The sequence below is a fragment of the Giraffa tippelskirchi genome, chromosome 14 (genome assembly GCF_054371585.1).
Source record: "Giraffa tippelskirchi isolate mGirTip1 chromosome 14, T2T-mGirTip1v1.2.pri, whole genome shotgun sequence".
Classification (NCBI taxonomy): Eukaryota; Metazoa; Chordata; class Mammalia; order Artiodactyla; family Giraffidae; genus Giraffa; species Giraffa tippelskirchi.
Window position 1 is genome coordinate 51,966,636 of NC_137288.1, and position 27,625 is coordinate 51,994,260.

General features: G+C 41.4%; 1 protein-coding gene and 1 long non-coding RNA gene across 12 annotated transcripts in view; one reads left to right on the forward strand and one right to left on the reverse strand.

The window, feature by feature from the left end:
• Positions 1-27,625, forward strand: part of ARHGAP28 (Rho GTPase activating protein 28) — a 140,073-nt gene that overhangs the window by 105,162 nt on the left and 7,286 nt on the right. For all 11 annotated transcript variants that reach the window (XM_081563358.1, XM_081563359.1, XM_081563361.1 and 8 more), the window contains 10 exons: positions 349-491; positions 949-1,114; positions 1,211-1,302; positions 4,003-4,080; positions 9,005-9,167; positions 14,374-14,456; positions 19,246-19,443; positions 19,795-19,908; positions 24,341-24,397; positions 26,381-26,505. In XM_081563358.1, coding sequence (XP_081419484.1) covers positions 349-491; positions 949-1,114; positions 1,211-1,302; positions 4,003-4,080; positions 9,005-9,167; positions 14,374-14,456; positions 19,246-19,443; positions 19,795-19,908; positions 24,341-24,397; positions 26,381-26,505 — 1,219 coding nt within the window. The remainder of the gene's footprint in view (positions 1-348; positions 492-948; positions 1,115-1,210; positions 1,303-4,002; positions 4,081-9,004; positions 9,168-14,373; positions 14,457-19,245; positions 19,444-19,794; positions 19,909-24,340; positions 24,398-26,380; positions 26,506-27,625) is intronic.
• Positions 9,251-11,520, reverse strand: LOC145534951 (uncharacterized). The gene is made up of 2 exons (XR_014075103.1): positions 11,438-11,520; positions 9,251-9,712 (listed from the first exon to the last, which is right to left on the reverse strand). It is a non-coding gene; the product is annotated as an uncharacterized LOC145534951 (long non-coding RNA).

Sequence of the window (27,625 nt, forward strand, 5' to 3'; positions counted from 1 at the left end):
GGATAGACGTCATTGCATAAGAGTACATAGAAACATTCCGTTATGGACTTTCTAATAATCTAATAATCTTCAGTGCTTTTCATGAGACATAAACACCTAAAATTAAAAACATCGGATTAAATAGGAAGTTCATATAACAGTTGTAGAAGCTTGTTCGTATGGAAGTCTGATGACACTACATTAATTGTTTAACCGAGATCATTCTGAGTGAGTCTGATGCTTTTCCAAGGATGTAAACATTTTAATGTGCTTGTGGATTAACTCATCAATATTTTATGCTTATTTTACAGTCAATGGTATTGATCAGTTAAATGGCATACTAAATATTCCATATCCTTTGTTCTTTAGATGATGAATATCTGGAAAAAAACATTCCAGTAGAAGCTGAAGAGCTGTCCTTTGAAGTATCGTATTCAGAAAAGCTAACACAGGCTCCAAAAAGGAACAGATTTAAGAAGTTAGATTTTAAGAAAGAAGACTATGTTTTACCTGTAAGTAAAATGTGGAAATGGAGAATATAGCAATGGCATTGTCTTCAAAATGAGAGTAGGATTATTTGGCACTTCCTGTGCATTTTGCTTTTTTAAGGATATTTTTAATTACCTAAGTTTGATATTTAAGATAGAATGGCTATTGTCTCAGCCAGCACGTGCAGTCAGTTTCAATAGGGGAATTACCTGCACTCTTTACGTCACAGTTGTGATGATGATATTATAATATACTTCAGGTGACTGTTTTGCATTTGGTTTAGTGTAGTTGTGATCATCAGAGGTTCTAACAATCATATTCATGACCTTTCTATGGCTCAGCAAGCTCCTCAGATATCTTTTTTTGTGAATAGCAAGCATGTTAGGCTATACAGATTTGGAAGGTGCAGTCTCCTTTGAATGAAGGTATAATAATTTTCCTTTGCCATAAAAAAATAAATATCCTCAATATGTATTTTAGAAATTTATTGTTCAGAAAACCAGATTTGGCCTAACCAAAGCAGAAGATCTGTCCGCTGAAGACATGAAGAAAATCCGCCATCTCGCTCTGATTGAATTGACGGCCTTTTTTGACGCCTTTCGAATTCAGCTGAAAAGAAACAAAACAGAGAAAGTAAAAGGACGAGGTATTAACACCTACTCTGATTCTAAATTTTGACACATGGGAATAAGACAGTGCTTTTCTGACTCTTTTTTTCTCTCCCTACTGTTTTACAATGAAGACAGTGGGATTTTTGGAGTTCCCCTCACAGTCCTGCTGGAAAATGACCGAAGGAAGGACTCTGGGGTCAAAGTTCCCCTTGTGTTACAAAAGGTGAGTACAGTGTACACAGCTGGGGAGTTCACAGAGCTCTGTGCCTGTAATGTGCTTTTCGTAAACCCACTGATGAATATTCTTAGATCTAAAGACACAAAGGCCCCTTTAGGACTCTGGCTCTGGGGACTTTTGGCTTCCCTCCTTGCATCCACATGACATCCAAGGCACCTGGGTGTGTTTGCCTTGCTAAGAACCTCTGGAGTCTTGCATTGTCCAGCCAGAAAACATCAGATGATAGACACAGATGCTGTCACATGGCTTCCTTCTGTTATATTTCTTCCAATATTTTTAAAATGTTATTTGTGTGTATATATGTGTTTGTGTGTGTATATATGGTTATTCTCTCCTGTATAAAAGATGGCTACTAATTACTAACAGTCCATTTATTAATCATACAAGTATTTGCTGGGATATATCACAGGTTGGGTGTTTTACAATGAGTGTGTATTACTTTTAAATGAATTTTCCAGATAATGTTAAATAAAGTCTAGAAATCAGCTTATTCTGGTAGTGTTTTGGGTGTGCCTGGGAAGGTATACGTTGTGACAAAGAAGACTCCTGGTTTAGAAGTTGTGAAAATGATGTCTGAACAATATAGTTCTCTTAGTGATCTTCACTGGAGGATGGCTCATTTGCTTTTAAGCCCCTCCTTTTATAGCCAATAATTTACACCGGTTTATTCAACAGGGATATCCAGTGGTACAGGTAAAATTCCAAGCCCTAAATACAAATCTTGTTGAATTTTAAATTCAGTGTTTTGGGTTTTTTTTCGACTGCACCCTGTGGCATGTGGGATCTTAGTTCCCTGACCAGGGATCAAACCTGCACCCTCTGCATTGGAAGCACGGAGTCTTGACCACTGGACCTTCAGGGAAGTCCCTTAAATTTAGTTTTTAAATGATATGTGAAAATACTGAAAGAGGACACATGCTTTATTCACAGCAGCAATTCTACCTCTCTTTCGTGTCTTCCTCTGTTTGGGTACCAATACCGCAAACTGAGCTACTCCTCCAGTGAGGTGACTGACTGGCCGCCCATAGGAGCAGGGAGGATAGCAACCGGGGTCCAGAGGATGCTAAGGACCGCCCAGTGTGCGCATCCACAGGGCACCTCCCCTGCACTGGGCCACGCGTGATCTCTTGATCTCTGTGTCTTGTCACATCTGATCATCACTGAGCCCCAGGAGGTTGGTATGGTCATCTCCTTTCTACTGGTGAGGCAACCGAGGCACCATAGGGTGAGGTAACATGCCCGGAAACACACAGCCAGCAAGAGGTCGATGCAAACGGGAGCAAGTCCATGGTGACTCTAAGATTTCCTTTCCGTCCTTGCGTTGAACCATTATTATGCCCTTTTTCCTCTCGGAAAAGGATACAGTCTGAAGAAAACGCATAAAAATCTGACTGAGAATATTCAACACATGTTTGTATTATTACGTAGGTGCAGAAGCCTAGCACACAGAAGGTGCACGGTATACTGCCAGTTAAACTAAATCTGGGTTCTTCTCACACTGACTCCTCAATAAAGGCTCACTCTGGGTACTGCTGAGGTTAGCGATGCTCTTGTAAGACAGCTGGAGGCATTGTTCTTCCACTCCTGGGGGTACAGGCTTTTCTCCTGAAGAAGTCTCTAATACTTAAACTTCTCTTCATACCTGCAGGAGCTGCCTTAGTTGCAGGCATCATCATTTCTCAAAGGGAAAATAGCAGACTCTGAATCCTGCTCTTGCTGTGTGAACGTGGGCAAATCTTTACCCCTTCCATGCCTCAGTCTCTTCAGCTGTAGAATGGGGACACCATAGAATTATTGTGAGGGTCACGTGCATTAATATATGTACAGTGCTGAGAATGTTGTCTGACACATCCTAAGTGCACAATCAGTGTTCATGTTTATTATTATTTAATAGTAAAGCATCACCATTACTATAAGACAGATACGCCTTTACAATTTCTAATTCTTTGGTCAGATTTTGACAAGCCCTACAGTGTCTTGGGCTTCCCTGGTGGTGCAGTGATAAAGAACCCCCCTGCCAGCGCAGGTTAGATGCAAGAGACACAGGCTCTATCCCTGGGTCAGGAAGATACGCTGAAGAAGGAAATGATAGCCCATTCCAGTGTTACTGCCTGGGAAAATTCCATGGACAGGGGTCGCAAAGAGCTGGACACAACTGAGCTTGCCTGCATGCACAGTGTCTTAGCTAGAATAGTGCAACTAATGATAGTAATTTAGGGTCTTTTCTTACTGGTTGGCGATGCCGACTCAATGGACATGAGTTTGAGCAAGCTCTGGGAGTTGGTGATGGACAGGGAAGCCTGGTGTGCTGCAGTCCATGGAGTCACAAAGAGTCAGATACGACTGAGCAACTGAACTGACTTACTGGTTGACCTGCAGAAAGATACAGTAATCAGATGTTAAAATATTTAAGGGGCAGTGTGCTTTCATGGTTAAGAGCAGAGTTGGTGCTGTCACTTTTGAGGATGACCCTGGGAAAGTGAAAAACAACCCTGTCTCTATCTCCTCATTTGCCAATTGGAGGCTAGTGTTGACCTCCTGGGAGAGTGTGAATGTTTAACTAGGCATTCAAGTACCCGGCATGTCTGTATGCTTGGTAATGTATTGTTTTCATCATCGTTGTTATTTTAAATGCTCATAATCATACAGAGGTATTTATTTCTATCTTGTATCATTGCTTTCTAGTTCTTTGAGAAAGTTGAGGAATCGGGTCTGGAATCCGAAGGGATCTTTCGACTTTCAGGATGCACTGCCAAAGTCAAGGTACCAAACATTGTCTCTCTTCCTCATTAGAGATCTCAACTAGCTAGATCAGTTCACGCAGGCATCATGTGTGGTGTTGTCATCATTTCTGATTCTGTCACTTGGTGGTGTAGAGCATTCCTCAACACCTATGACTAAACATTGTTCCATGATTCTGAGTTTTGCATTCTTTTAAATTAAAACAACAACAATAAAAATCAAACAACAATGAAAGAACATGTCAATTCACTCTCAAAAACTGCCACTTGTCTTGTCCCATCATTATTTTGGGGGTTAAACACTTCAGCTTTTTTATGTTACTCTGTGTCATAGAATTCACTGAGCCAGTATTAGATGACCCCTAGTATCCATTGTCAGTTGTTTTAAACGTAGAAACATTCTCTGGCTTTCCTTTTAATGGACATCCTTATAGGAATTTGTAGGAATGGCTGTAACCACTAAAATACTCCCTCAGCAGTTCTGAAACCCAGTTCCATTTAAGGTAATGTTAGCGTCTACATCTAAAACCACCGTGCAGTGGGAATTCCTTTACTTTCTTCCCTCTGTATGGAGGCTAAGTCTTCAGTTCAGCAAAGAAAAGAATTAAAGGAAAGCTTTGCTCATCAATTTCCAGTAAGACATCCTACTTGCTCTGCTGGTACACAGGTGAAGAGCCCCTCTCCGCCCTGGGTCACTCCCTGGTGGGTGGACCTGGAGACATGAGAGTCGTCAGTAATGAATCCTTGAGGAAAAAAACCTCAGGGAAAGGGAAAAGGGAACTTGACTGTGTTCAGAACTATTAAAAGGAATTGTGTAGGGGTGGGAAAGCATCTCTTCCCTAATTAATTCTGGCACATGCTTTGGGAGACTCTATTTGTATCAGACATCTCAGTCTAATATAGAAGTACGACGAGATATTTTTCAAGATGGAAACTGAGAATCAATAGGCTGTATCTATTGGAAGCTCCGGAAGGCAGGTGCTGGGACCAAGTTAGGAGGAGAAGAGGGTTACAGGGGGACCTCGCTTCTTAAGGATCGCGGGTCAGGGGAGGCAGACTTGGGGGTGTCGAGCCTCAGATGAGGTGCAGTTGGGACCATCACCCTGTGCCCTGTGAGCCCCCACCCTGGGGAAGGGCCTGAGGCCAAGCAGAAGGTGCCAGCAGATGGGGAGTCAACCGCCTGGAGGTTTTGCTGATGAACAGCCAGCTTTGTCTTGAAGGGAGACCTGAGTGGTGGTCCACACTTTGTCACTGCATGTCTCTGGGACCCGTGTCTTCCTTGGGAGTAGAGATGACTAAATCCTGGCACAGGTTCACTTGGAAGGCAGGGAAATTCTAATGGCTCCTTAAGGTTAATACTTGCTAAATGGGATCTGGTTTTTGTTTCAGGTTCTCACAGGAACAGTTTTTACATATACTTCTAAATAAATGTATCCTAAATCCGAGAACAAAAGCTATCACTTGTTGGCTAAGTCTTTGTGGTTTTATCTGTAGAGTCAGAAAACCAAAATGAAGTCAGGAGAACAAGTTTCCTAAACTGAATCAGACTCCATCCCTCTAAACCTCCCTCCATAATAGGGAAGCTGTATTTGTAACTGTTCTTACTGACTCTCATTCTGTGTGTGTGCATGCGTTAGTAGGGAAGAGTGGGAGCATAATGGATATGATTTAAAATTCTATTTTTTGAAAATAATCCAAAGGAGAAAACATTACACAACGTTTCTTGCGTGTATGAAGTTTAACATCATAGCACACGTTGCTTTTCTCTAGCTAATCTTTGACTGAAGAGCACTTATCAAAGGCCAGTAATTCCTTTAACGTGTTCTAATAGACGCATGCATTCCTGAACCACATTAGGTAAAAGTCCCTTTTGGCCCTTAATCGGTTTTATGTAGTTTCAGCCTATTTATTCCATTTCTTGTCCGTCCAAAAAATGTATTCCAGATGTTTTCGTGGTTTGAGCTCCAGGAAAGCCAGTATGGAAGAACGCTGGGTCAGTGAACAGAAACAAGGGAATACTGCAGTTAGAAAGGCATTGCAACGTGATACAGCCAAGGGGTCTTTATTTCTTCCCTTTGTTCAAACTTGAAACTTAAAAAAATGTTTTCATCGGTTAGACTGTTTTTTTCTAGAAATGTGCCTGGGAAAGAAAGTTTAAAAAAAAAATCCCCCTCATAATTATCGTCAAGTTGTGCCAAGTAGCTGACTCTAACACTCAGGTATCACTGTGGGTTGTACTTTCAGAGCCTGGTTAGACTCACAGAGAAGCATCCCTGGGGGACGCTGCAGGTTTAGCCTCGCAGGGCACCAACCGCCGAGCCCATCCTGGACGTGAGGCCTGGGGTCATTTGGAACCAATTTAATGGCTCGGTGTTTCCAGTAATTTTCTTTTCCACAAATGACAGAAATTTGAGCCAAACACCGGGGAATATATTTTATGGAAGAAAGCAGACTGCTTTGACGTGCACGGCTTTCTTTTTTGACTCGTTTCAATTATTCAGAGGCTGCTCTGAATGTTTTGTGAGGATGTTACCTGGTCTGCTGGTTTCCTGCCCTGAACTGGTTTTTGAAGCTGAAGGTGGATTATTTGCATTTTTGTAAAATTACCTCAGGAGGAGAAGCGGGTTGGGTATTTGCTCAGACGAGGTTTAAGGACCTGGCTCCTGATCCTTGCCTAGTGTCCTCATTAACAGTTTAAACACACACACGTCTCTGGTAAGGAAGAGTCAGCCCCTGGTTCATCCGGTCCCTTGTTTAGGACACCGTGGAGCTCTGTACCAGCTTCTGCTGTGCTCCGCTCCAAACTCAGGGAGGGCGTCCTTCCCCTCCTTTCTGTTGGCCCTCTAGACAGAACGAGGTGCTATTATTCCCCCAATAGCACTCCACATATGCATAGGTTTCCCGTAGTCATAACACTAGAGGTTGTAGCGGACGGAGACGAGGGAGGGTAAATGCAGCCAGCACTTACTGAGTGCTCTCTGTATGCACGGCCCGCCCCCTGAGCTCTGTGTTATCTAGTTTAATATCCCTGCTACGCAGTGGGAAACTTCACAGGCCTTCAACTAGACCGTTGTGGAACTGGGATAAACACCTAAAAAATGTGGTTATACCTTAAAAATGCATCCCAGTATACAGCAGGTGCAGAAAAATGCTCGATTCCGCTTATACGAGGTACCTAGAAGAGTCAGATTCCTAGAGTCAGAAAGTACCTTGGTAGATGCCGGGGTTTGGGGGAGGGGCGGTTGGGAGATGGGGCAGGGAGCGGGGGACTTAGTGTTTACAGGGGACAGAGTTTCAGTTTAGGAAGGTGAAACATGAGGGAGGTGGATGATGGTGAGAGTTGCACAACGATGTGAGTGTACTTAGTGCCACAGAACTGCACAGTTAAACATGGTTAAAATAGTGTGTTTTATATTATGTGACTTTTACCATGGTAAAAAAAAAAAAAAAAAAATTAAAAAAATGAGTGTGGTTCTAGAGCCTGCCCTTGATCCCGGGGCCCTGTTTCCCCATAGGTGACAGGGAAGCACTGGTAGGTTTCAACGACAGTCACCTAGTGTTTTAGCCAGCCTCCTGTGGCACAGGTCTGTGGAAATGGATCTGAATTATCCTGCTCTTGCCAGTGCTTCCTGAAAACCAGTTTCCCCTTGGCTTTAGGGCAGTGGCATAGGCAGCGGGACGGGGAAACATTGGCTGTCTCCACTTATTATCAACAGCACCTCCTTCTGCCCATTATCCGAGCCCGCAATCTGAGAGCCACCCTGGACTTTTATTTCTCCCTCTGAGTCTCATATTCAACCCATCGCCACTTCTTGAGAATTTTTCCTCCTGGGCGTTTCTTAAATGCCACCTCTTCTTTCTGTCCTGCAACTGCTCACCCAAGTTAGTCGTCGATTATCCATCCCCAGAAATGCCAGTGGCTGCTTTCCGTTTCCCCAGCCTGATCCCCACCAGCGCCGAGCCCCTCACCTCCCCGCCCCCCCCCAGATAGCTTTTCCACCCGGCCATCAGAGAAGATAAATCTCACCTTGTTGTCCTCTAGCTTCTCTTGCACGTTCAAGACTGGAAGACTTAGGCTTCTCATGAGAATAAAGCAAAGGCCTTAAGGATTTTTCACAGTTTTCTTTTTTAAAGTATCCCTTTTGAAGCAGTTATTGTCAGTTGGGGAACTGGCTATAACTGCCTAGTGTTATTGGTAAACTCTGTAGTTCAGGGAGCAGTAGAATGCCTAGGGGGTACTAGCTATCAAATGAGTTAATAATCTAAAATGGATAACCCAAATCAACTTAAGGGCACTTAGTGATTTTTTTAAAAAAGTATTAACACAGTGCTCCAGATCTTACAAAGGAGCGGGCAAGCATGCAGGCATGTGGAAGACATGTGTCCATCTTGGCATGAAACTTCTGTATTTGCTCCAGGAAGATGTCATGGGTATGCATGTTGCAGTGAGGTCAGAGTTCCTTTGTTGGGTTAGTTTTCATTCTGTATGTAAACCAGCCAAGAGGCATACATCCTTCATTGAATTTAGAAATATTAATACAAGATGAGGTGGCAGAAGGAAGGAATCATTGGGGAGAAAAAAAGGAAATAGAGGCTTTGTCAAAAATCTAGCAGTGCATTTATCATGTGGGGATAGACAGTATTCTGTGGACAGTATTCTGCCAAAACGATATAAATGAAGCTATGATCTGAGTAAAGAACTTTTGTATTTGTACAGATGGCAAATTACTTTAAGATTAGCATTATTCTAAAAGGATTTTAGAGAATGTTTTTTTAAAAAAATGCATTCAGAAACAGCTATTTCAGTTCTTCAATCGTGATGAAAAAGAAGAGCTTAGTAGATACTGGCATTTCAATCTAATTACAAAAATAGTTTGTGTAATGACAGTTTTTGAAGGGGAAGAGGGGGATCAGGTAGTAAACTCACTGTTTTCCTTGATTTTCAGCAATATCGTGAAGAACTGGATGCCAAGTTTAATGCTGACAAGTTTAAATGGGAGAAAATGTGCCATAGAGAAGCTGCAGTAATGCTGAAAGCCTTTTTCAGAGAACTGCCCACCTCTCTCTTTCCCGTGGAATATATACCTGCCTTCATCACTCTAATGGAAAGTAGGTGGAAGAAGTTACGTGTGAATGGATAAGATACAAGGTCAATGAAGTGGCACAGAGCAGAATAAAGACACATAATCAGATGTGATCATAAGTGTATACATTTGCTGTTTCCTGGTAATGCTTGGCGAAGTATTGAGTTTGATGGTAAACTGTCATCTCTTTGCATGTTTATATTTAAAGTCTGGTCATTAGGATTTAGATTTAGTTTTATAATGGTGGCTCAGATGATAAAGAATCTACCCGCAGTGCAGGAGACCCTGGTTCGATCCCTGGGTCGGGAAGATCCCCTGAAGAAGGGAATGGCCACCCGCTCCAGTATTCCTGCCTGGAGAATTTCATGGACAGAGGAGCCTGGTGGGCTACAGTCCATGGGATTGCAAAGAGTTGGATATGACCGAGTAACTAATACTTTTACTTTGTCAACTTTTCATAATCATTAAAAAGCAGAGAGGGTTGTAGAAGGACCAAGGTCTTGAGATACGAATTCCTGCTCAAACATCTGTTAACCGTGCAGTCAGCCTTTCTGAGCTTTATGGCTGCCCCTGTAAATTACAGATAATAACTACTTGTCAAAGTTGTTGTGAATATTGAATGAAGACATCTAAGATAGTGCCTGGTATATAATAGTCCTTCAAAAAATATAATATCTCTCCCTTCTTTAAATCCAATGTCCTAGATCTGATGATGTAGCATGAAACAAGAAAGTGTTTTGTCTCTGAAAATTACTGTACCGTATAGGTTTCTGAAACTTATGAAGTCACACAGATGAGGCCTTAGCTGAGATGCATGCATGCATGCTAAGTTGCTTCAGTTGTGTCCAACTCTTTGCGACCCCATTGCAACCCCATGGACTGTAGCCCAACATGCTCCTCTGTCCATTAAATTTCCCAGGTAAAAATACTAGAGTGGGTTGCCGTGCCCTCCTTTAAAGGATCTTACTGACCCAGGGATCTGAACCTGTGTCTCTTAGGTCTCCTGCATTGGCAAGTGGGTTCTTTACCATTAGCACCACCTGGGAAGCCCTTAGCTGAGGTACTTGGATAAAGAAGTATAGAAACTGGACAGCATGTGTTGTATTTGGCAGTAAGAAAGGAATTTCATCCTAAGGGTTGAATATTCAAGAAAGTGTGACAATAGAAATTTAGAAAAGTGGAAAGGGGTTACATAGTGTGGGCTTTGACTACTAACCTGAGGAATTCAGGGTTCACAGCCTACATATGTATAAGCATGCTAAGTAAATGGTGATTCTGTATGGACAGAAAGAGACCATGGCCAGATTGAGAAGATATATCCATATAAAGGGGTTGGCCACTGCTCAGTTCTAGAAGAGGTTACCACGCAGGAGTGAAAACCAAAATCCAGGCTTTAATGAAGAAAGTCTTATTAATAATTTGAGAATGTGAGCCAAAAATTGAAATTTTTAAACACTACATGAGCATAAGAAATATTATTGGTATCTGCCAGTTTACAACCTTCTGCAGGTTGGCCAGAGCCATCAAATCCTTAAAACCACAATGGAAGAAAATAATAACAACATCCTAAGTTTTTTGACAAAACTTGTCCTGAAAATTAGTTGGTTCTCAATCTTTAAAATATTTAAGTAAACCAGATTCATAAAACAATCCTTTATGTCTTCAGAGAAAAGACTATGATTAGAGACTTTTCTAAGCTTTAATTGACATGCTGTGACCAGTGTTTCTGTTCTTTGTAAGATGTAGCATTTTTGGTTTACGACAGAAAGAGAGAACTATTTCTCTTATTCTTTTTTTTTTTTAATTTCAGATATTGTATTGAGTTGGCCAAAAAGTTAGTTCAGGTTTTTTCCACAACATCTTATGGAAAATCTGAACAAAGTTTTTGGCCAACCCAATACATTCCCAGTTCTAGAATTTCCAGTGGCTACTTTATACCTATTTTCTATTTACTGACCTTGCCTATCTTTTCATTTATGTAAGTATATTTTCCTTCATATCCTTGAGCATAGTTATCAATATGATAACTACTTTATAACTAGTTCTATCAGTATGATAGCTACTTCATAACTAGTTTTAACATCTGAGTCATCTGAGGGTTGGTCTCTGTTGATTGTCTCTTCTCTTGAAAATGGGCCATTGTTTATGTCAAGTAACTTTAAACTGTATCTGTAACATGGTGGCTTTTTTTTTGAAGACCCTGTACTCTGTAATATTTCTCCAGAGAGTGGGGTTTTTTGGTTGGTTTTGCTTTTTGTTTGTATGTAAGCAGACAGTTTGTTATTTAATCCTTACCTGTGCTACTCCACATATGCATGATTTGTGGGGTGAGCCACGATTTGGGTGGATTTTAAACCAGAATCAGGACCTTCTACCTCTTGACCTTTCTGGGATTCCCCATAACTCCCCAGTGTCTATGGTAATCCTGAACCCCGCCCTCTCATTGTTCAGGCCAGAAAGACTGGGGCTTTCTTTCGGAATTTTAGTCACCTCATGCCATGCTCTCTATGGCCTGACTTCAGACTAATAGCCAGGCAGTTGGACACTCCCTGTGCTGTTCCCAAATTCTAAGTGTCCAGTCCTGTCCTGAATCTGCCTGCTTTTGTCCATTCTCCACTGCCTTGTGTAGCTGCTTTTTGTACTTTGCCCAGAGTTTATAGTTATCTTAAGGAGGGTTGATTGGCAAGGAGCTTACTCAGCCATGGCAGAGGCAGAATCTCTTTATTTGTAAGTCAGAAACACAAGAGCTTCTGTAAAGTTTGCTGTCCTGGAAAATGGGCTGCGGAAGTCTTAGCTTCACCTTGATCTGCAGCTTATATACTGAACAGTCCATCAAAACAAACGGTGCCACAGAGGGATTTTTTGTTCTAGGTTGTTTTTTTTTGGGGGGGGGGGTCTCAGGAAATTATGCAAGGAGGAACCAGTCTCCCATGGAAGACCTGTTCAGAGAATCATGTTTAAGAAGGAAATCATATTTAGTTTTTCTTTATACTTCTATTCAGATGTTGAAGCCAGTGTGCTTCAGGGAAGGGAGAGAATCTGGAAAATATCCTGAGAAGGTTCACAGGAGGGTCCAGGTTTCTCTGTGTGACTTTGAAAGTGGAAAATACTAGATTGCAGTGATTAATTTGATACCAGCCAACCCTGCAGGAAACCCAGAGTTCTGGGCTGTGACCAGCAGGGAAAATGGCCTTTTTCCTACCTGGGGTAAGCTCTAGTTTTAATGAGATTTCTGAAGGGAAGACAGTGGACATCTGTGTGTTTAAGCCACCCCTAGTTTTACTCTAAAATATGGTCTTTTCCACTTTGTAATTTCTCTTTTCACACTTGGTCCAAAAATTGCCCATAAAATTAGAAGACTAATAGTTGTTCAATCAGACCTTAGATACTTTCATGAAAACTTTAATAACTTTCTGGGAAAATAATGACCTCAGGGCAGGGGGGAAAAAGAGACTCAACTAGGATGCCATAAATGAATTAACTGCTAAACGATTAACCACAAAACAGTGCAGGGCCAGGTTTCCTAAGGGAAATGAAAATGGATTATTTGCCAGTTTAGATTTTTAATTTTAAAGGGGATTTCGTAATTTATCTGGAATTGATGGAAATACAGAGCCTGCATCTGCATCTATTGTTTTCCCCCAGAGGTTTTCTGGCTTGCATTAGAAAATTATAGACAGCCCGTAGCCTGTAAGATATGCATTAAAATCATGTCTTCTCTGTCCCCAAACATTTATACTGAGACATGCTCCTGATGGTGCCTGTGATTCAGACAAACTCACGTCAGCATGCATTAACCATTTTTAAAAACAACCTGGACCTATGTCATTTTTGTTTACAAATCTGACATAAATTTTTAAAAATCCACATGAGGATTTGCTGGGCAATATGACATGAGCCTATAAATACTCCTGCCAACTGTTCCTTCATTTCGTGGTTACTCACATCAGTCATCCACTCCTAACTCGGGTGCCCATGACCTCCTGTGACCTAGGAACTTGTCTCAAGAGTGTTTCCACTACTGTAAAGGCAAGTAACTGTAGGCAGCTGACTGCCTTTATCCACTGAACTGTAAATTGATAGATTTTCCTGCAACTTGAGAGCTCCCCAGGGATTACAGAACTGCACGCTTCCCTCCAGGGCCTCCCCACCAAGAGACCACTTTGGGGAGAAAACAGAGAGAACCAGGCAAAGCCGGATGCTCCAGTTTACCCTCCGTTTTCAGCACAGCTGGTTGTGGATTATCCCCTTGTTGGATGGATTTTCCTAAAATCCTTTCCCCCAAATGGGGAAGGAGCCAGTATTGAGAGCATACAGGAGTAGGATGCCAACCCTCTGGCGACACCTTCTGTCACTGCCGAGGAATAAAATAGGAATCTCCAGAGATCCAGCTGTGGTCACCTTCCATTGTGGCTCAGCTGGTAAAGAATCCGCCCACAATGCAGGAGACCTGGGTTTGATCCCTGGGTTGGGAAGATCCCCTGGAGAAGGGAAAGTCTACCCACTCCAGTATTCTGGCCTGGAGAATTCCATGGGCTGTATAGTCCATGGGGTCGCAAAGAGTCGGACACGACTGAGTGACTTTCACTTCACTTTCCATCCACATCCCTTTAAGATCTGCAGTCAGTGTCACTGATCATAATGGCACCTACAGAGGTAACTATGTGCAGGCACTGATGTAAACACATTGACTGTTTAACCTTGGTAAGGGCCCAGTGAGGTAGGAATGATGACAATCCCCATTTTACAGGTGATAAGATAGAAGCATAGGGGTTGAATAGCTTGCCCAAGGTCACTCAGGGACTTAGTAGTCGATGCAGAGTTTGAATCTGTGGGTTCCTAATAATTGTGCCTGGCTGCCTCATTATGTGGAAATAAGATTTATTTTCTCTTGAATTGAGCTTTAAGCCAACTGTTTATCACATCAAAGTAAAAGCAAGATCTTGTGCAAGTGCTTTGAAAAGGGAAGTGTCACACTGATCCAGAATTATTTTGAGGGTCTCATTGGCCACCTGCCCCAGCACTGGCATTCTGGGATGCTAAAAGAGAGTTGATAGAGCCCATCTCCTATCCAAGTGAACAGACTCATGTTCTTGGTCACAAAACCCGAGTCTTTACCACTGAAAGCCGTCAGGGCCCTCCCGTGCCATTAGGTGTTAGTTAGAAAGAGATGCTGTCAGGAGGCATGAGCGTTAGTCAACACGTGGTGGTTATTTCTGTTTTCTTGTCAGGAGGGCCTCACATCCGAGTACAGTTTCAAGCCTTACACCTCATGGTCATGGCACTGCCTGATGCCAACAGGGACACAGCCCAGGTAGGTTGTATCAACCTCACAGTCTGCCATCAACTCTTACTGGTCAGAAGAAATGGCCCAGGTGGAAAAATGAAAACTGTGTGTATGTTATATATACTGTACAGAATTCAAACTTGGAAAACCAAAGAGCATCTCCTTTTAGGAGTTCAACTTTCTTGGTGAATTTCAGAAAGTTCTGATAGGCATTTATACGTTGGTGGCCCAGCCAAAATTTATCAACCAGTTGAGCCTGCAGCAAGCCTTTTGCCTTTCCTGACACCCACTCCTGTTCTCCAGAGGAAGCCAGGAAAAAATGTGAGTCCCAGAATCTTCTTTGAATGTTTCCATTTCTTTCATTCGATCTATTAAGAGAAACTGAGTGCCTATGATGTGCCAGGCACTGGGCTCGGGTTAGAAGTAGGAAGAAGCCAAGATGGAAGGCTTAAATGGAATAACATCAGAAGTAAATGAAACCCTGATTTAAATGAAGCTTCTAGAGTTTTCATGTCTTACCATAATTCAATTTAAAGAATGATAGAATCTCAGATCTTTAAAGATCGCCTGATTGGACCTTATCCTTTTCCAGATTAAGAAAATTAAGCTGAGAAAAGTTATTTCTCCCTTATTAGAACATTAGAACATTTCATAGAATGATATTCCAGAGGTCTGCATCCAAAATATTCCTCCTTTTCTTTCAGATTCATTTCTTTATGTTTGCAAAGATCAGGGTTTCTGTTGCTGTTTTAATCCTGGTTCTGCATACGGTAGGAAATCGGTTATAAGTAGGGCAGGTGCTCAGGCTCTTTTAAGTGAATTGAGGCGAGGATGAATTGGAAAGAGCCGGTTATTTGGGGGCCAGTAAACGCAATGTACAGGAGACAGGGATCAAGATCATCCCCATGGAAAAGAAATGGAAAAAAGCAAAATGGCTGTCTGAGGAGCCCTTACAAATAGCTGGGAAAACAAGAGAAGCAAAAAGCAAAGGAGAAAAGGATAGATATTCCCATCTGAATGCAGAGTTCCAAAGAATAGCGAGGAGAGATAAGAAAGCCTTCCTCAGCGATCAATGCAAAGAAATAGAGGAAAACAACAGAATGGGAAAGACTAGAGATCTCTTCAAGAAAATTAGAGATACCAAGGGAACATTTCATGCAAAGATGGGCTCGATAAAGGACAGAAATGGTATGGACCTAACAGAAGCAGAAGATATTAAGAAGAGGTGGCAAGAATACACAAAAGAACTGTACAAAAAAGATCTTCATGACCCAGATAATCACGATGGTGTGATCACTCACCTAGAGCCAGACATCCCGGAATGTGAAGTCTAGTGGGCCTTAGAAAGCATCACTACGAACAAAGCTAGTGGAGGTGATGGAATTCCAGTTGAGCTATTTCAAATCCTCAAAGATGATGCTGTGAAAGTGCTGCACTCGATATGCCAGCAAGTCTGGAAAACTCAGCAGTGGCCACAGGACTGGAAAAGGTCAGTTTTCATTCCAGTCCCAAAGAAAGGCAATGCCAAAGAATGCTCAAACTACCGCACAATTGTACTCATCTCACACGCTAGTAAAGTTATGCTCAAAATTCTCCAAGCCAGGCTTCAGCAATACGTGAACTGTGAACTTCCAGATGTTCAAGCTGGTTTTAGAAAAGGCAGAGGAACCAGAGATCAAATTGCCAACATCCACTGGATCATCGAAAAAGCAAGAGAGTTCCAGAAAAACATCTATTTCTACTTTATTGACTATGCCAAAGCCTTTGACTGTGTGGATCACAATAAACTGTGGACAATTCTGAAAGAGATGGGAATACCAGACCACCTGACCTGTCTCTTGAGAAACCTGTATGCAGGTCAGGAAGCAACAGTTAAAACTTGACATGGAACAACAGACTGGTTCCAAATAGGAAAAGGAGTACGTCAAGGCTGTATATTGTCACCCTGCTTATTTAACTCCTATGCAGAGTACATCATGAGAAATGCTGGGCTGGAAGAAACACAAGCTGGAGTCGATTGCTGGGAAAATATCAATAACCTCAGATATGCGGATGACACCACCCTTATGGCAGAAAGTGAAGAAGAACTAAAGAGCCTCTTGATGAAAGTGAAGGAGGAGAGTGAAAAAGTTGGCTTAAAGCTCAACATTCAGAAAACTAAGATCATGGCATCTGGTCCCATCACTTCATGGAAATTAGATGGGGAAACAGTGGAAACAGTGTCAGACTTTATTTTTTTGGGCTTCAAAATCACTGCTGATTGTGATTGTATCCATGAAATTAAAAGACGCTTGCTCCTTGGAAGGAAGGTTATGACCAACCTAGATAGCATATTTAAAAGCAGAGACCTTACTTTATCAACAAGGGCCCGTCTAGTCAAGGCTATGGTTTTTCCAGTAGTCATGTATGGATGTGAGAGTTGGACAGTGAAGAAAGCTGAGCACCGAAGAATTGATGCTTTTGAACTGTGGTGTTGGAGAAGACTCTTGAGAGTGCCTTGGACTGCAGGAAGATCCAACCAGTCCATCCTAAAGGAGATCAGTCTTGGGTGTTCATTGGAAGGACTGATGTTGAAGCTGAAACTCCAATACTTTGGCCACCTCATGTGAAGGGTTGACTCATTGGAAAAGACCCTAATGCTGGGAAGGATTGGGGGCGGGAGGAGAATGGGACGACAGAGGATGAGATGGTTGGATGGCATCACCGACTCGATGGACGTGGGTTTGGGTAAACTCTGGGAGTTGGTGACGGACAAGGAGGCCTGGCGTGCTGTAATTCATGGGGTCGCAAAGAGTCGGACACGACTGAGCAACTGAACTAAACTGAAACACAATGCTGAAAACAAAGCTGATCCTTCGTGCTGCCTCCTGTCAGACATTTCAGCTTGGTGAAGACCTTTTCTCCTCTGGTGAAACCATCCGCCAATTGTATTACATCCTCTACCCAAGATGAGGAATAGGCAGAGGGTTACAAATGTCTGTTTCTAGTACAATTTGGTAATTTTTCAAAAGCTGGAAATTTAGTAACTTTGTTTTCTTTCCTTTATCTGAACAATTTTTTTCTATCCAAAAAAATTAATTTGGTATCAGATATCTGGGTCAAAATGTCATCTCCCCTTTCATATCACCGAGGATATAGCAATGACTGAAGAACTCAGCCCATTTCTAATAGAACGTCCTCTTCACTCTCTCTCTTCCACTGTAAATTGTGACTGGAATGAAGATGAAGCTAGTGCGTTGTGCAAATCAAGAGCTCTGGCTGAGGAATTAGGCTTCTTTGTGCAAATCCTGGCTCTGCCATTTACTTATGTAACACTGGACAAAGCTACTCAGTCCCTCCCCACCTTACTTTCCTTAACTGTAAAACAATATTAATATTAAATAATAGTACCTACCTCCCAGGGTTTAGGGTGATGATGAAATGAGTGGATGTATATAAAGTACTAAAAATAATACCTGGCTCTCAGTTAACCCACAAATAAATGGTAGCTGTGATCACTAGTATGTGCATATGTTACATCTCCTTTTAGGATTTCAGCCCTCTTGGTGAATTTCAGAAAGTTCTGATCGGCTGTTTTACGTTGGTGGCCCAGCCAAACTTTTATCAAGCTTTCTTTTTTTTTCCAATAGTGAGAGCCACTGCATATAAGCATTTCCCTTTGGTCTGCTGAACACTCCAAAATTGAAAAGCAGCAGAAAAATGACACCCCTAAAATAAAAGTTTTCTGCTTTTTGACTGACATATTCATGAACTGAGAAATTAGATACTCGTTTTGTTGTTGCTATTCTTTAAATTGTTTTATTTTTTTAATCACTTTGTTTTTAAATTTTTTATTGAGTTATTGACATACAATCCTCTGGAGAAAGGGACAGGCTCCCCACTCCAGTATTCTTGGGCTTCTCTGGTGGCTCAGATGGTAAAGAATCCACCTGCCATACGGGAGACGTGGGTTCCATCCCTGGGTTGGGAAAATCCTTTGGAGAAGGGAACGGCTGCCCACTCCAGTGTTCTGACCTGGAGAATCTGTATAGTCTGGACCCCTCTACAGTCCATGGGTTTGCATAGAGTTGGACACGACTGAGTGACTTTCACTTTTGACATATAACATTTTGATTTCAAATATACAACATGATGTTTTGATATTAGTATGCCCTGCAAAGCAATCACCATAGTAAGTCTTGTTACCCTCCATCACCATTACAGAAAGTCTTTTTTTCTTGAGAGAACTATTAATATTTACTCTCTTAGTAATTTTCAAATATGCAATACAATATTATTGACTCTAGTCATCATGCTATGTGCTATATCCCCATAACTTATTTACTTCATAACTTATTTATTTTAAAGCTCAGTTTTTTAAATGTGTTTTTCTTTCCCAAGGAAACAGAAAATAATTTTTAACAATATTGCCTTAAATTAATAGTGAGTTGCTTTTCCTCCTTCACAACAAAACTGCATTTCATGGTTTTTTGAGCTGTAGTGTGTTTTTTCTCCCTTATTGTTTAACTTTAATATCTGCAAACTTGCTTAAGATAAAAGAAAATAAGAAAATGCAAACTATTATTTATAGAGATCCCAATATGACAAATTCCATAAAAAATGGAGTTACTTTTATGAAGCAGCGAAATGAATAAATTCTTCACATTTCTCATTCGTACTTTCAAGCAATTAAAGAAGAAATGTGACACATTTAGCTATTCTGTAGTTCTGACCATTTTCCAGAGGCCTGGTGAACGGGTATAGAAATGAATGACAGTAATCAGCGATACCTTTTTATGATTTACAACTAGTGTGACACCATGCTGTTTCTTATTAGGCCCTCATGACATTCTTCAATAAAGTCATTGCCAATGAGTCAAAAAACCGCATGAGTATATGGAACATTTCTACCATCATGGCACCAAATCTTTTCTTCAGTAGAAGCAAACATTCTGACTGTGAAGAATTACTCTTAGCAAACACTGCTGCCCACATCATCCGTCTGATGCTCAAGTACCAGGAGATGTTGTGGACGGTGAGTACCAATGTGACGACCTGGATGTTTCTCTTGCATCTATCTACCGGCACCCAGGAAACATAAAGGCTGGTGAGCAAGCAGTGCCCTCAGTCACAGGGGGAGATGGGAGACATGATCCCAGGTTCCTGGTGGCACCTTTCGCATTCCACAGGGCTGCTCGCTCCCAAACATACTTTCCTTTAAACAGGAATCCTAATAGAGTTTCCTAATCTTTATGAGGACAGAACCACAGTTCCTGGTTCCTGGATACTGAGTGGCCAGAAGGAGTAAACATGACTGAAGACAGACTCTACCAGGGAGGGTCAACCCACACGTTTTCCTTCTATTCAAGCTCTGTTTCTTCTCCAGGTTCCGTCTTTCTTAATCGCTCAAGTCAGAAGAATGAATGAAGCCACCATGTTGTTAAAGAAGCCGCTCCCAAGTGTCAAAAAGCTGCTAAGGAGGAAGACCATAGAACGAGGGGTAATGAGACAATCAATAAATGCACAAATATCATGACCACCCTGGCTCTTATGTCTCAAAGTGATGCACAAAGTAGCTTGTAATTTAGAAGCAGAATTGTTACGTTCTCACAAAGTGTCCCTCTTGTGACTGTAAACACTATGGAAATTGCATTCATGACAGAGTGCTGTGGTATTTCCATTTTGTTGAATTAGATGCTTTTTGCTTGAAGTTTTTTAATTCTAATCCATCATCATGAGAGATAATTCATTAATATTAATAAAGATAATTCTGTTAATATTCTCTCAAATACTTAAGGGCAAATGGTTCTTACAGATGCTGAGAGTCAACATTTTAATCCCTGTGAACTGGATTTAAGGATGGTCCAGCTGTCAGTGTATCTAATAGCTAGAGACTGAGATTTTCGTGGTGACTGGATACTGAAAGAATATCTAATCCTCAAGTCATTTAGTGTAAATTCATTGCCCTTCAAAGAATTTTTGCCTTAGCACAGTTGTTTGTGTGGAGATGCATAACGGGAACAGGCTTTAGAAGAATTATCTTTACTGCTTTAAAGATCTCTGAGGACGATCGCAAGTGTCAGGCATAGCATTTGGCCTTGAGGAGGATGCAGAGGTACAGGAAACTCACTTTGTCCTTAAAGGAATGTGTATCCAGTAGAGAGATAATCTGATAGAGAAGTGTACACAAGAGCCATGAATATGCATTCCACGTCAGGCGTGTTGTGCAGACAGCGGGCTGGGGCTCACATAGAGGAGAAAGAAGTGTGCCCAATGTGGAGCATGTGGAGGCTTCATGGAGAAAGTGGCATTTGAACTGCACCTTGAGGGATGGATAGCATTCTAAAGGGAGCAAGGAGAGGAGAGTTCATTCAAGGAAAGAAATAGTGAATCCCGAGGCAGTAAGGTAGAGGTATTGATAACTGATCTATCACAGTCAGGATGGATGGCTGCATTCTCTCACTGTGTACAGGCAAAGTGATATCAGATCTAGTAGAACCAAACTAAACTTGGGGAAAATTTTTGTTTTAATTGAGAAAAAGTTCACGTAATATAAAACTTGCCATTTTAACTATTTCAAAATGTATGATTTTTAGTATCTATTTCTAGTATGATTCACAGTGTTGTACAACATCACCACTAATTTCAGAATATCTTTACCAGCCCCAAAAGCAACCCCACACCAGTTAGGCATTCACTCCTCACTGCTCCCCTCCCCACGATCCCTGACAAACTCTCATCTACTTTCTATCTCTATGAATTTACCTACCTAGACATTTCATGTAACTGGAATCATACAATATGTGGCCTGTTGGGTATATGACTTCTGTCACTGGGCATAATGATTTCAAGGTTCATCCCTGTTGTAGCATGTATCACTATTTCACTTTTTTTGTTTGTTTGTTTTGCATTTCTCTTGGGCATCTATTGGGTCATATGGCAACTCTATGTTCAGTTGTAAGTACTTTGTTGAGGATTTTTGCACCAACTTTTATAAGGGATATTGGCCTTTAGTTTTTTGTCTTTGTCTGGATTTGGTATTAGGGAAATAATAGCCTTACAGAATGAGTTAGAAAGTGGTTCCTCCTTCTTTTTTTGGAAGAGTTTGAGAAAGATTAGTGTTATTTCTTTAAACACGTGGTAAAATTCGCCAGTGAAGTCACCTGGTCCTAGACTTTTCTCTGTAAGAATTTTTTTTATTACTAACTTAAGTTCTTGTTATAGCTTCATTCAAGGTTTTCTGTTTCTTTTTGAGTCAGTATTGATAGTCAGTGTGTTTCTAGGACTTTATATCATCTAGTTATCTAATTTGTTGAAATACTAATTGTTCATATTAATAGTATTGTATTATAATCTTTTTTATTTCTGTAAGGTTTGTATTAATGTTCCCTCTCATGCTCTTGATTAATAATTTGAATCTTCTCTTTTTTCTTGGTGAATCTAGGCAAAGGTTTGTCAATTTCTCTGGTCTTTTTGAAGAGCCAACTTTTGTTTCATTGATTTTCTCTATTTTTTGTTTTTCTCTAGCCCTTATTAAAACTCAGATCTTTATTTTTTCTGTCTGTATGCTTGTTTTGAGTTTGGCTAGCTCTTTTTAGTTTCATAAGATGGAAAGTTAGGCTACTAATTTGAGATCTTTTTTAAAAGTAAGCATTTATTTCTGTAAATTTTCCTCTGAGTACTTTTTGCTCCATCCAGTAAGTTTTGGTGTACTGTGTTTCATTATTGTTCACTTAAGGTATTTTCTAATTTCCCTTTGCCCATTGGTTATTTAGGCATAAATTTTCTAAATTTCCTTTTGTTATTGATATCTAATTTTATTCCATGGTGGCTATGTAGCATATGTTGTGTTATTTTGATATTTTAAACTTGAGACCTGTTTTGTGGTCTAATATACTGTCTATCCTGGACAGTGTTTTATATGTATTTAAGAATGGATTCTGCTGTCACTGTCCTACAGATGTCTCTTAGATCAACTTCAGATTCTTCCCCCTCCCCAGGGTTGCTGTTTGTTATAGCTGTTATATATTTGTTAATGACTTTTTGCTGAACTAATTTTCTTACGTCTCTATTCTTTGTTTTATGTGGCTACTGAAGTCTCTGTTCCATTAGCCTAGTGTTTTGCTGGTGTTTGCACAGAGATTTTCTTAGATACCTGGAGCCAAAAATATCTCCCAGTCTTTGCAGATGAGCTCTGTGTGTTTGTGTGCTTGACACACCTTCAGTATTCAGCCAGGCAGCTTACAACTTGGCCTGAACTTTAGTTCCTGTTTGGACAGAGCTTAAAGGTCAGCCAGAGGTGAGCACTTAGGTTATTTCAGGTCTTTCCTGAATATGTGCACAGCCCTGAGCATGCATATGACTTTCTAGGTTCTCAGGAATATGTTGCAGCTTTTCAAAGACCTTACTCCTCAAAGCATCTAGTTCCCTAGGCTTGCCTCCCAAGAGTTTTAGTTAGTTTATGTTTTCCCTGCTCTTATGCACTACATCAGGCAGCAGTGATTAAAACATTTGCCTATAAATGTTTTCAACATTACACCACTTTAGCACTGCTCAGGTTCCAAGTCAGACAAGATAAAGGCCAGCCAGTCTTCCAGGGAACAAATAACTAGAATTCCTTGTGAATGAGGTCCCTTCCACGCCCCTTGGTACCTGCACCAGGAATGCAGGCAGTTATTTTCAAGGCTGCCACTGAGCTGTGGAGCAGAGATGGGAAAGTGTAAGCTAAAATGCCACTGAGTTCACCGTTCTTATCAAGACTCAGTTGTTTTTCTTACTTAAGCACTCCCCTGGTTGCCACTTTGGGGTTAGTTTCTGGAATTCTGAAGAAGGTGACAGTGACAGGTTTTTCCACTTTGTTCATTGCTTTTATGGAGGGACAGACTTCTAGATTTCTTACTCTGTGCCATTTTCATTCTGGAAAATTTTAATGGTGTTAGTATGATGTGTGTGGAGCTGAATCTGAGGTCAGGTCAGGCTTTGCGAGCCCAGGCAAATTTAAGTCTATCTCTGAGCCTCAGTTTTCTTACATTTTCACTTTGGGGGGAAAAGTAATGATACCTACCTATTTCACCGTGTTGTCATCAGCATCAACTCACATAATGTGGGTGTAAAGAACTGTGTGATGCTTTATGCATGTCAGTTGCTTTAGTGTTTTAATTATAAGTAGAACTAAGTAGAATTTTAAAAAGTTATAAATACCATGGAAGCAAGCACTTAAAGATGAAGAAATAGTCTTTCTTTGGTTGTCTTGTACTATACCGTATTGTTACTTCTTGACTTAGACTGATAGTTCATTGACAGTTTACAAAATTCAAAAGATTGGAAGGGGAGAAACTATAGAAAAAAGTTGGTCAGCTCTGACTTCCCCGCTTGAAGACAACTAATATAACCAATGACAGCATGTGTGCACGGGACCACACAGGTATATTTACTTGTAGAGAGGTGCTGTGACATACAAGCAAATATGAGGATGTGGTCTTCACCTTTCTCACATGAATGGTAATGTGGGTGAAACGCTGTCCTGCATCATCTTTAATGACTTGTGGAATCATAGTGGTTACTCCACGTCAGTCCACAAAGCCTTCCTCTTTGCTTCTTTTGCATGATATTCCAAAGACACACTGACTTATTTAAATATTCCCAGATTGTGAAATAGTTAGATTGTGTCCAACCTTTTGCTATTCAAGTTTATGCATCAGTGAATAAGAATAAACTTGCACATATGTCATTTCTTACAAATGAAGACTATTTGTAGGGTAAAGTTACAGATGTGGAATTGTTGGGTCAGAGTGAATATATTTTATAATTGGTTAATATTGCCAAAATGTTTTCCGTAAAGGTTTTACCAGTTTATGCTTCCAGCAGCAGCGTGTGCTTGTTTTCTCAACATCAATTCTAAAGATTAAATGTGTGTGTGTGTTTTTTTTTAGGTTACAAGCCCCAAGACATCAAAGGTACTGCAAAAATCACCCTCTACAAGAAGAATGGTAAGAAAACAAATTATTCCCTCTCCTCCCTAATTATTAACTCTTTACATAGTATTCTTTGGCTGTATCTACCTTATCTGTGTCTAATTTTGGTCATGCTATCCCTTCACACTTGACATTTTCAATGCAGCATGTGAAGGAATGGTATAGGGACTCAACTAACTGATGACTTGGAATTTGTGGCTAGGGGTTCTGTTCACAAGAGTAAATACTCTGGAAAGTTAGAGGGAGCCTGTGATCATTATAATAGTCTCAATAATGTCAGGAGGGTGGAATTCATCTTAAGAGGCTTCTGGGGGGCGCTGGTAGGGGAGGGATGTGAGGTGCCCCAAAGAGTGTTTTAGGAGGGTGCTCTTAACTCCCTGCCCCCTCCCAGCTCCCGACCCCTGGCATTGGCCATTCCTGGCATGCTCTCCTGGTTCTCGCTGGTAATAGTAGAAATGTATTGTAAGAACTGATCCTTTAAAAACAGTTTCCTAGTGCTGCAGTAACAGTGCCACAAACAGGGTGGATTGAAGTGATAGAAATTACTTTCCCACAGTTCTGGAGGCTGAAGCTCTGAAACCAAGGTGTTGTTTGGTTGGTTCCTTCTGAAGGCTGTGAAAGGAGGATGTGATTCTGACATCATTCTTAGCTTTTGGTGATGCCGGGAGTCCTGGGCCTTCCTTAGCTGTGAATGAGGCATCATCCAGTCTCTGCCTCCGTCTTCACATGGCGTTCACCCTGCGTGCGTGTGAGTGCACGCGCATGTGTGTGTCTTCTCCTCTTATAAGGACAGCGGTCACTGGAGTACAGTGGCCGGTCAGTGGAGTACACTGGTCCTTGGATTAAGGGCCGCATTGTACTCCTGTTTCCAAGCCAGGTCACATTCTGAGGTCCTGGGCTTAGGACTTCTATGTACTTGATGAGGTTGGGAGGACACAATTCAACCCATATTTCTTCTAGGGGATATAGTGAGTCAGTTCACATGAACCTTCTACATCAACAGTACCATCCTTTGATAATGCACAGATTATTTAAAACAAGTACCTGAGGTATAGCCAGACCCTCAAATAGAAATTTATCTATTTCTGTTCATCTCTAAATAGATAATTAATATTTAAAACACTCAAAATTTTGAAACAATGGGAATTTTCCATCCAGTCAGAACAGAACAGACTTTAGTGTTCATTAGACGACGCCGTTCTTTGAGTATCTCATGTAGACGGGAGCTCTGAGGTCCCAGGGCCCATCGAGCGCGTGAGAGCAGCAGCCCTTCCCTAGCCATCCACACTCTGTCCTTCACAGTGCTCCTAGCACACTCTGAGGGGTCGAGTTCGGTGCCCATCTGGAATGCAATTTGGGATGACCATTCATTGCTACTGACTAAAGAAACAGATATATTGGAAAGGCACATTTGCAAATAGATCCTTAAATTTTCAGAAGGTTGACTTTCTTAAAAAAATCAAAATACAGAATCCTGCTTCAAGGAGGCCTATTTAGGACATTGTTCAAGAAAATGCACTGATGGAAACATTAGATTTCTGTCCCAACCCAGTTTCACGTCCCTCATGACTTATAAAGAATATTTATTTATTTATCTGGCTGCACCGGGTCTAAGTTGCGGCCCACCGGCTCTCCAGTCTTCATTGGAGCACACGGGATCTTTGGTCGCAGCGAGTGGGATCTAGTTCCCTGACCAAGGGTCGAATGTGGGCCCTCAGCATTGGGAGTGCAGAGGCTTGGCCACCGGGCCACCAGGGAAGTCCCCTCTCTTGTGATTTGAAGGTGTTACAGTGAGACCTAAGCCTGTAACGAAAGTGAAACCCCAGGTTAAGTTTAGCCATTAGCGAATCTCCTGTAAGAAAGGAAGCAGTGCTCTGTTCTGGCTGAATCCCCGTCCTGTTTCCACATTCCCCTCATTTGGAATGCCGCTGATTTCCGTGTGTCTTAAGTGCAATCGCTGAGTTTGACAAAACATGCTGCCTTTTTCCTCCTTGGCAGTCCGACGTGCCAGAGGGTGTCATAAGGGTCCACGCACCCCTTCTCTCCAAGGTGTCCATGGCCATTCAACTCCACAGTCAAACCAAAGTCAAAGACATACTGGCAAAATTTCAGTGTGAGAACAGGTGAGTAGACATGAGTGAGACGTGAGTGAGTAGACGAGAGTCTCTGTAAGGCAGATGGGCTTTTATCTGATGAGCAAATCTTTTATTTGAAAATTTGACCTTTTTGAAAAATTAGAACCTGTTACTTTAAGGACCTCACCAGTAAATGAAGAATCAAAAGTAGAGAAAGAAGTATACCATAGAATTATCAATAACAAAAGCTTTTTTTTTTTCAAGGAACTTCTACTATTGAGATTCTTACATAGGTAGATTTTCTGTCTTGGTGGCTTCATTTACTCATTGAGTTTTACTTTTTATTTGGATAAAAATTTTAGCAAGTTAGTTTTTATATATCTTGATAGATTTCTAGGAATATTGTTATTCCAGGCTCCATTGGGCTTTCACATGACTGTAACAAGTACAGTTTATGTAGTGGAGTGAACGTCATAAAACCTACTATCAATGAACCTTAGGATCAAAGTGACGTTGACAAAATATTTTTGCATGTCCACCTTGAAAGTGTGAAGATGTTAGTTGCTCAGTCGTGTCCGACTCTTTGTGACCCCATGGACTGTAGCCTGCCAGGCTCCTCTGTCCATGGAATTCTCCAGGTAAGAATACTGGAGTGGGTTGCCATTCCCTTCTCCAGGGGATCTTCCTGACCCAGGGATCAAACCCAGGTCTCCTGCATTGCAGGCAGATTCTTTACTGTCTGAGCCATGTCTGCCTTAAGTCACCCTAAAGAACGTTAAGTCATGGTAAATGATGGGGAATAAGGACAGGGGCGGGGTGTGGGGCTATAAATGGGAACTAGGGGGACCATGTGGGGAAGGAAACACTGTAGCTTGACTGAATCCATGGGGCCCTTCTGTTGTGACATCGCACTCGGACATTGCAAGATTTTACTATCAGGGAAACCAGGGAAGAAGTACACGGGATGTGTCTGTATATTTCCTTATGTCTACATACAGATCTACACAACTATCTCAAATAAAATGTTTCATTAAACAAAGAGGGTGCATATCCTTCTCTCTCACAGTGGAGAGAGAGGATAGTCTGTAACCATGTCTGTAAGTAACCAGGCTGATGGTTCAAGGAACCGGAGCTCAGCAGTGGCCTTTCCAGACTCTTCTATCCTGGC